Source organism: Spermophilus citellus, assembly GCF_964194105.1.
Source record: "Spermophilus citellus genome assembly, chromosome: 2".
Classification (NCBI taxonomy): Eukaryota; Metazoa; Chordata; class Mammalia; order Rodentia; family Sciuridae; genus Spermophilus; species Spermophilus citellus.
This window is the reverse complement of record NC_138183.1, coordinates 241487207-241497851: the sequence shown is the minus strand read 5'-3', so window position 1 is coordinate 241497851 and position 10645 is coordinate 241487207. Positions and strand designations below refer to the sequence as shown.

Below are 10645 nucleotides of genomic sequence, written 5' to 3'. Positions count from 1 at the left end.
TTTGGTAAAATTCATTAATAAAACCTACAGAAGTAATAAAATTTTAGTATTCTTTTTATGTCTTTATTTCTAAAAACATATCTTAACTATAAAACATTCTAGATTGTGAAAGACAGAGGCAAAGAGGCAGAAAAAGGAAGAAAGCTCTATTCTATTGTAGGCTCATTGATTCTCATACGATATAAGACCTTTGAATTAAAAGTGTTGAATAACTGAACTTGAATAGATACTGAATTGAGAAAAGCCTGATGGTCATAAATATTTCTTATTAGAGCAATGACATGAAAAACAGATTCAGACAATTAGCTGTTTCCAAATATACACATTTAGATGTTTTATTTATATATGTGTGTGTACAGATTGTGTGCTTATAAAAGTAGTAAAATATCTAATATTATAGTATACCCTTTTATATAATGAAAACTAAATGCCAATAATAACATATAAATTATGAATTCCAAATATCATATGACATATAAAGTCTTCCAAGACTGCTGTCATTGAAACAACACAGGGAATTTTGTGTTTAGGATTAGGTAGTTCCTCTGAATGTCTCTGCACGATGATCGCAGGAGAACATAGAAAGGGCATGAGATTTATGGTCTTTAAGAATTCCCGTCACCATCTTTGGAGCCAGTCTCTTGCCCTGTGACCTCTATTGATTCTCTTGTTATATCATGGTACATTTATGTATTAACCTTATAGACATTAGTACAGTTTATTGTACATCTTATTGTAATTAACTCTTTTTATATTCAAAACAAAGATTAAAAAGAGAATTTTCAATTCAATTTGTAACCAGCATTTATTCATCATCAGTGACCTTCATAGGTATCATATCCCTATAGTGACAGATATGGGAGGGAGAGACTGAAATTTTTGAGAGCCTAAATGCTTTTCATATATATTCTTGTGGAATTAAATCATAGCTATCACTAAAACAAAACAGAGATCATAGTGTCAGGTTCTCCATATTGTAAATGAGATTTATATTAAAAAAATAAAATGTATTCATCTAAGGACACAAGTCTATGTATAATTCTGCTTCATTTTAAAAACACCAGGTTCTTCCAAATATGTTCTAATCCCTTACCTCTTACATCTCAGATTTCAAGAAAAGGAATGACTGAAGAGAATTTTACAGTTGTTACTGAGTTTATTCTTTGGGGATTGACAGACCGTGCTGAACTGAAAGTTGTGCTCTTTGTGTTGTTCCTGGTGATTTATGCAGTTACATTGGTGGGGAATCTGGGCATGGTCATCTTAATACAAATCACCCCAAAGCTCCAGACACCTATGTACTTTTTCCTCAGCTGCCTTTCATTTGTGGATGCCTGCTATTCTTCAGTCATTGCACCAAAACTGCTGATCAACTTCTTGGTCATGAAGGAAACCATCTCCTTCTCAGCCTGCATGACACAACATTTATTTTTTGGGGTGCTCATTACCACAGAAGGCTTCCTGCTGTCCGTGATGGCTTATGACCGTTATGTAGCCATTGTCAATCCTTTGCTTTACACTGCAGCCATGTCTAAGAGAAAGTGTGTGGTGCTGGTCATCGGGTCGTGTACAGGAGGAATAATCAATTCATTGACACACACAGTAAACTTGGAGAGATTGTCCTTTTGTGGTCCCAATGTGGTGAATCACTTCTTCTGTGATGTCCCGCCGTTGTTAAAGCTGTCATGTTCTGACACCTCCATGAATGAGTTTTTGCTCCTAACCTTCTCTGGAGTCATTGCCATGGGTACTTTCTTCATTGTGATTATCTCCTACATACTCATTGCCATTTCGATTCTGAGAATCCGCTCAGCTTCAGGTAGACAGAAAGCCTTCTCCACCTGTGCCTCTCACCTCACTGCTGTGACCATATTTTATGGGACCTTAAGTTTTAGTTACATCCAGCCAAGCTCACAGTATTCTGTAGAACAAGAGAAGGTGGTATCTGTGTTCTACACACTAGTCATTCCCATGTTAAACCCATTGATTTACAGTCTCAGGAACAAGGAGGTCAAATATGCAGTGAAAAGGGCCACAGAAAGGAGACACTGCTCATGTTAATTTCAAAGCAATATCAACTCCACAACAGTCTACCAGCCAGTTTCCCTGACTAAGGTTCACATGAATACTATGAACAGTTGAGCTTCTGATTCCATAAATCATTGTGCTATAAATGTCCTTTGTTCACGGTCGGAGAAAAAGGATGCACAGTAGAATTGACTTAGTGCATGATTTTTTTTTAGAAAAATTAACTTGAAATCCAGCTCTTATGAGATATTAAGCCACTGATAGTTAACAAGTCAATAACATATAGTCTTTTAACATTTAGAAAACTGTATAAATTCATTAATGTATGTGTGCTTTTAGAGATATAATTTCATGATATTTTAATGTTTATTTTCTAAATTGTTTATCTGATACTTTGTGTTTAAAACTTGCATTGAATTCTAAAAACTGATAGATTTCCATGTGAAATAAGTAGGAGGATATGAAATTGAGAGTTTCTACTTTGTAGCTATTTAAGCAATTTTTTCAATTTTGGACACTCATGATCTAGCAAGCAAAAGTGAGTTGTATATGATACCAGCACAATTCTCATTTCCATGTGTTCCTCCTACAATATGCACTTTAAAATATAGATTCATGTATGGAGTGACATAATTTTGAAGTAGGTAAAATTCTCTTCTCACCCTTCTCAAACATCCCTATAAGAATTTCCTTCAATGTTCTCTAGATGAATTTTTTTTTAGAAATTCAAGCCATTTAATAGATTTAATATCTCTCATTAATATTTGATTACAAATTCCAGTTTTGTAATAATGGATTACTGATTGCAAAACTTCGCAGATTCTCATAAAATTAGAACCATATATTTGTTACTAAAAATGCTAAAAATAATATTGCATGGATATTTTCATATTAAAATAAATTATATTTTCCATTGTTGTCTATATTTTGGAGACTCTATTAGCTACTGATATCATAGGAGGAAATTTCAGGTATTTAAAACTATTGAAAATTTTTTTTCAAAGAATTAAACAAGTGTACATTTTCTTTCTCATATTTGACAGTGCAGACAAAAGCATTGCCAATCATATGCAGCAAGGATGAAAAGACTTCAATAGCAAAGACAATTTTTATCTTTCCCATCAAGAACAATACAAAAAAAACTATTGCAAATTGTATATTGTGTATAGAAGTAGACTTATATAAAGTAATTTTGATTTTTATTTGATTGGGATATAAGTCTAGGTCTAAAAATTCTTTCACACAGAATATCCATCTTCACTGAAAATGGTAACAAGGATGAGGAGGTAAGAATACAGGAGTATCACAAGAAATGGAAACAGATTTGACCCTGCTGAAATAAAAATGATTAATTCAATTTTATCTGCATTTGAGCACAGCAAAGATAACAAGGGGAGACTGTCACAGAAATTACTTATAATCTTGTTGCCACAAAAGAGTATATTAATTTTGTATGGTGATTAGGAGAGAAACAAATATGCTGTAGAAATAAGGAATTGCTGCCAGCGTGTGACATAGTCTTTGTGACATGATGACAGTGTAGAGCAGTGGGTTGCAGTGGTCCACATAGCGGTCATAGGCCATGCAGACAGAATAAAAAGTTCACAAATGATGAACGCAAGAAAGCAAGCTAACTGTGTGGCACATAAAAAAATAAGATGTTATATTCTTATCTACAACAAAATTTACTAATATTTTGGGGCCCACAACTGTAGAATAACCAAGGTCAGTGAGAGCCAGGTATCTGAGAAAAAGGTACACGGGTGTTTGCAGGTTGTGGTCCACCTTGGTGAGGATGATCATGCCCAAGTTGCCCAGCATTGTGACCACAAAGATGATGAGGAACAGTCCAAACAGTGGAGCCTGCAGCTCAGGGCGCTATGTGATGCCCGTCAGAACAAACTCATGCACCACTGAGAGATTGCTTTTCTCCCTTGAGGACTGTTAGTTACAAAACCTATTTGGATGCAGACATCAGTACAGTTCAGACTTGGGGAATTTTTTTGTGTGTAAGCTTGTGTAAATGAGAAATATCCAAACTCCTAAATTTATGATATTTTAAATTAAGCACATTTTTACAAATAAAAAAATGTCTCAGTAATACTATACACATGGAGAGATTGGTGGTTCTATTTGGTCTTAATTTACTGTCAATGTCTATGGATATATTCTAGGTATATTCCTTGTCATACCTCTATGGTGGGCTACAACTGGTACGCAATGGTTAGAGGGCAGTTAAATGGGTAAAAATTTTACAATATCAAATATTCAGCCCAAATATTGTTAGGACTAATGTTGAGATACCTCAGTAAGATAGATCAGTAGATGGATACATTGTTATATGTAAATAGAGATATATAAATATATTTTAAATGTTGACACAAAATTAAATTTTGAGTTTATTATATTGAATATCATTGTACTATTTTTTTCAGTGTAATGATTCATCTTTTCAGTGCTTAATACATCAAATACCCCATATAAAGTAACTATTGGAAAAAATCAATCTCTGTGGGAACTTAGTTATTGATTATAAACTTGACTGTTTCTTTAAATAATTTAAAGGGTAATTAGTAATTCCTTTTGGATTGATGATTTTTTAGCATTTTTCAAGAAGTTGATGAACCTTTTTTTCATTTATTTATATGCAGTGGTAAGAATCAAACCCAGTGCTCACACATGCTAGGCAAGTGCTCTCCCACTGAGCCAGAACCCCAGCATCTGGTAATGGTTTTTAAAATTAGTGCATTATGGATATACATAAACTTAAGCTATTCATTGTTTTACATTTGTCTATTACATAATGTCTTCCTCAGTGGCATTTCTGCATTATCTATGATAATAAAGCATATTTAATTTGTGATACAAAATAGTATCAACCATGTATTGCAAAAATGCATAGAAACCTCTCCTACAATACAGGCCTATGAAAGCCTTTAGGCCTGTAAATTTTATAGCTTCAATATACTTATATTAGATAGGTGTCTAATATAGATGTCTTCAATATACAGTGCTAAGAGCCACAGCCAAGTAATATGATGCATGGCATTTTTGGTTGAAAGGTGAAGCCAGCTACCCATTGAGATGATATGATTATGTTAAGATTTACATTCATATGGATATTGGACTCCTGCTGTCCACCTCAGCCTGCTAAGGGACTCCTGGAGAGTTCCCATTGGTTGGGGAAGTGCAGTAGGAGGGATTTCCAGAGGAGGAACTTCCTCTTAGGATCCCAGAGAATGCCGCGTGCGTCGATCGGGATTCTTCCTGGGGACGTACGGGGCATTGGCAGCAGTTTAAAAAAAATAAAGTTTGTTCCTGCTTGAGTGGCTCATGATTTTGTGCCTAGCCAGATTGCAGCAATTGGTGGCCCATGAGGGGGACACCTGAAGCTTGGAGGTGAGTAAAATTGCTCGCCCCTGAGGGAAGGCAACAGAATGGGTTACCATTTCAAAAAACAATGTGTTCTTGTTTTGATTTATTTTGTTTTTGTTTCAAGATGCCTATCCCTAGAATTTTCTCAGGCAAACTGGGAAAAATGGTTGGCTCAAGGTTTGAAGTTGGTTGGCCCTGAGAAAGAGAAAATTGATACAACTATTTTTTGTTCCGTTTTTGTTTCATTCTGTTTCGGTTCTGTTTTATGTTATCTTATTGGGTTGCATTACCTTTATAGTAGATTAGAAACTAGTAAAAAACAAACCGAAAGACTGTTAAGTAAATTGTTAGAGGTCCAGACTATGGTAAAAAACATGTTAGGTCAAGCAAAAGAGAAGGTCTCTCGAGCTAGTCAGACAGAGGAAAATTTGAAGAAAGAAAGCTTAGAGGAAAAACAACCATAAGGCGGGGAATTACAACAGGAGGCTGCTACTAAGTCCGTTCCATCACCAGAGGGCGTAATTCAAAAACAGCTCCATCTACAGCTGAGTGGCCCTCAACTCCCGTAGTTGATGGATGGAATCCTGAGGCAGGACCTCAAAGATTAGCATGCCCTGTACTTGAGCAGGCAGGAGGGCAACAAATTCACCGTGCTTTAGATTTTAAAACAGTGAAGCAATTAAAGGAGGCTGTAACAACCTATGGTTTGCAATCACCCTTCACCATACGTATGGTCGAATCTATTACCAACTTGGACATGACACCAGCAGATTGGGCTAACATGTGTCGATCTGTGCTAAATCTAGGACAATATTTGTTATGGAAGGTTGCCAATGAGGAATTTTATACGGAAACAGCTAGGCGAAATGCAACAGCCGGTTACCCTCAAAGAAATCTAGAAATGTTGTTAGGAAAAGGACCTTATGAGGGTCAACGGCAACAAATTGAATATGATCCTGGTGTATACGCACAAATTGCTGTATATGCGGTTAGGGCATGGAAAACTTTACAGGGGCATGGAGATTTACAGGGACAATTATCTAAGGTAATACAAGGAACTAATGAACCTTACGCTGAATTAGTAGATAGGCTTATTCAAACAGCTTCTAGAATATTTGGAGATACAGAACAGGCAATGCCATTTATAAAACAACTGGCTTATGACCAAGCAAATCGTTGCTGCAGAGAGGTCATTAGTCCATGGAGACATGAAGATTTAAACACATATATTAAATTATGTAGAGACATTAATGAACAAGGGCAAGTCTTAGCAGCAGTACAACAGGCTTTAGATGCCAGGCCAAAAACATGCTATAATTGTGATCAAACAGGACCTTTTAAAAGGAGTTGCCCCATAGGAGGATGGTTTAACAAAGCTAGGTATCAAAGGAATAGAATACCGGGTATTTGCCCACGATGCCATAGAGGGAGACATTGGGCTAATGAATGCCGTTCTCAAACCACCATAGAGGGTATTCTGATATCAAAAAACAGACAAGGACCAAGTGTTTACCCATGATATCATGGAGAAAGGCATCAGACTCCATTGCCAAAAAACGGACTGGAGGGCCCAGTGATCCGGGGCCCAAAACCACAAATATACGGGGCAATGGAGGAACCCAGCAGCACCATCAAGGTAGTGCCCAGGACACATTGTCCATTAAATCCCTCATCAGACAAACTAGAGGGAGCACAGAGTTGGACATCTGCGCCTATGCCAGAGCAGTACTAACTCCAGAGATGGGAGTTCAAATCATTTCCACAGGAGTAAAAGGACCTCTTCCACAAGGAACAGTAGGCTTATTATTGGGATGCAGTTCTTCTACACTAAAAGGACTTATGATAAGTCCTGGGGTAATTGATCCTGATTATGAAGGTGAAATAAAAATTATAGCTAGTTCTCCAAGAGGTATATCAGTAATTTCACCAGGAGATAGAATTTCACAGTTATTAATAATACCCAGCCTGCATTATAAATTTTTCAGTTGTACTGTAGAAAGAGGTTCCAGGGGATTAGGCTCCACAGGTGTAGATTGGACTATGCTGTCTTTAAATTTAGATTGTTGCCCCATGCTAAAACTAAATATTCAAGGACATGAATTTAATGGGCTACTGGACACAGGTGCTGACCTTAGCATCATATCTCATCAAGAATGGCCAAAACATTGGCCATTACAACAAGACACTCAAACACTTCGAGGCCTAGGAGTGGCGACTAATCCCCATAGAAGTGCAATGGTATTAGATTGGAAGGATCCTGAAGGATGTGAAGAAACTATACAGCCCTATGTATTGGATCATCTTCCTATAAATTTATGGGGACGAGATGTCCTAGATCAATTAGGTTTGACATTAACAAATAACATCAGTCCTAACGCGCCCACAACTAGGGCTAGACAAGGCTTTAGGAAAGAAAAAAGATTAAGAGAACAAGAACAAGGTATGACAGCACCAATTCAAATAGATCAAGAAATAATAGATATGGATTGGGTTTTCAGAAAGGGCCACCAAGACAATCAAAATTACTTGGAAATCAGAAAGACCATTGTGGGTTCCTCAGTGGCCCTTGACTAAAGAAAAGATACAAGTAGCCCATGACCTGGTCAAACAACAATTAGCGGAGGGACATATACAACCTTCCATATCTCCTCATAATACTCCCATTTTTGTCATTAAAAAGAAATCTGGTAAATGGAGATTATTGCAAGATTTAAGAGCCATTAATAATGAGATGGTTATTATGAGACCTGCTCAATCAGGGATTCCCCAATTGTCTGCTTTACCAAAAACCTGGTATGTTTTAGCTATAGATATTAAAGGTTGTTTTTTTTATTATTTTTCAATTCCAATTCATCATGAGGATAGTCCACATTTTGCATTTACTATCCCTGCACTAAATCATGAAGGTCCTGATCAGAGATATGAATGGAAAGTACTCCCTCAAGGGATGGCTAATAGTCCAACTATGTGTCAAACTTATGTTAACAAGGCAATCCAACCACTTAGAAATCAAAATCCTAAACTACAAATATTTCACTATATGGATGATGTGTTATTGGCACATAAAGATAAAAACACATTGCTAGAATGTTATGCCACACTTACAAATTTATTAAAAATTATAATCTAGATATAGCAATACATAAAGTACAATTAAATCTTCCAATTAATTATTTAGGAGTTCTATTATCCTCAACCATGGTCCATCCACCAAAAATTCAAATACGAGTAGATCAACTCAAATCACTTAATGACTTTCAAAAGTTATTGGGAGACATAAATTGGATAAGGCCTTATCTAGGCATACCAACAGGAGAGCTAGGACCTTTATTTGATATCCTAAAAGGTCCATCAGATCCAAATTCACCCTGCATGTTAACGCCTGAAGCAAGAAAGGCATTAAAAATCATTGAAACATATATGGAAAATATGCATTTGGATAGAATTGATATAAGTTTGCCTTTATTATTTATTGTACTACCAACAAAAATATTCCTACAGGAGTATTTTGGCAAGAAGGTCCATTATTGTGGATACATTTATCTTATTCTCCTTAAACTATTCTTACTAGATATCCTGAGGCTGTAGGACAATTAATACACAAAGGAATAAAAGCAGCAAAGGGAGTGTTTGGGATTTCTCCCAATAAAATTATTACTCCATATACTATGGATCAAATTGATGAGTTAGCTAATGAGTTAAATACTTGGGCAATATTCATGTGTAAATCAAATGTTTCATTTGATAATCACTTACCATCTAATCCTTTGTTGTCTTTTTGGTCTAAGCATCCTGTAGTTTTTCCAAAAATGACAAGAAAAACCCCTATCATGAATGCTCCAAATATATTCACTGATGGGTCAAATAATGGTACAGCAGCAGTAGTTACCCCTGATCAAACTTTTACATTTTTAGTACCCAAACAATCAGCTCAAAAGGTAGAGCTTAATGCAGTATTACAAGCTTTTGTGTTGTTTAAAGATTCTGTATTTAATTTATTTTCTGATAGTCAGTACATAGTTAATGCTATAGTATCCCTTGAAGATGCTGGTAGGATTTCCCCTTCTTCTACTGTTTTCTCTTTGTTTTCCACTATACAAAGTCTAATCTGGGACAGAAAAGATTAATTTTTTTATAGGACATTTCAGGGCAAATACAGGATTGCCTGGAGCCCTTAGTTTGGGCAATGAATTAGCAGATAAATCTACACATTACATACATATTTTCTCCACAATAGAAGAAGCTATAAATTTTCATAAAAGGTTCCATGTCAATGCTAATACTTTACAAAAGCATTTTAAAATAACTAAAGAAGAAGCCAGACATATAATAAAACAATGTCAAAATTGTGTGGCATTTTTACCACAAGCTAATCTTGGAGTCAATCCTAGAAGACTGATACATAACCATATTTGGCAGGTGGACGTCACACACTTGCCAGAATTTGGAAAATTAAAATATTTGCATGTTACAGTTGATACTTCTTCTGGATTTTTGATGGGCTCCCTTCATGCTGGAGAGAAAAGATGTTATAGCTCATTGCTTACAAAATTTTGCCACTGTGGGCGTTCCAAAACAGTTAAAAACAGATAATGGTCCTGGTTATGCTTCTACCTCTTTTAAACAATTTTGCTCATCATTTGGCATTACTCACATAACAGGAATTCCATACAATCCACAGGGACAAGGCATAGTTGAAAGAGCTCATCAAACTGTTAAAATGTACTTATTAAAACAAAAGGAGGGCATTGGAAAGGGGTATATATCCCCCAAAGATAAACTTAAAATAACCCTTTTTACTCTAAACTTTTTAAATTTGGATTCATCAGGGCTTAGTGCTGCGGAAAGACATTTGTATCGAAAAAATGTACATAAGCCTAAGGTATTTTGGAAGCATATTCTAACAGGACAATGAAAAGGTCCTGACCGAGTGATTGTCTGGATTCAGGGCTCTGTTTGTGTTTTTCCATAGGGAGAACAGCAGCCGATTTGGATTCCAGAGAGATTAACCAAAACAATTTCTACAGACCAAAAAGAAGATGATTTGACTCAAATCCATAACAGCTGATATCCAGAGCTCCAGATTGGCTATTCTTACATCTGCGACAGTGATTAACCAGGATGCTTTTTTCAATATCTATTTTATTATTGCTTTTTCCCACATCATAAAGTTCTATTTTATTTTTGAGCTCATACAGACCTAGGTTAATGTTTTTCTGATCAGTTTTATTTTTTGACTGTG

At 35.9% G+C, this 10645-nt stretch overlaps 1 protein-coding gene across 1 annotated transcript; it reads left to right on the top strand.

The window, feature by feature from the left end:
* Positions 1 to 1122: 1122 nt before the first annotated feature.
* Positions 1123 to 2061, top strand: OR5J2 (olfactory receptor family 5 subfamily J member 2; the record flags this gene model as incomplete). Its single annotated transcript, XM_081276821.1, has 1 exon — positions 1123 to 2061. The coding sequence occupies one exon, from the start codon at positions 1123 to 1125 to the stop codon at positions 2059 to 2061; it is 939 nt and encodes a 312-aa protein (XP_081132947.1).
* Between the last annotated feature and the right edge of the window lie 8584 nt (positions 2062 to 10645).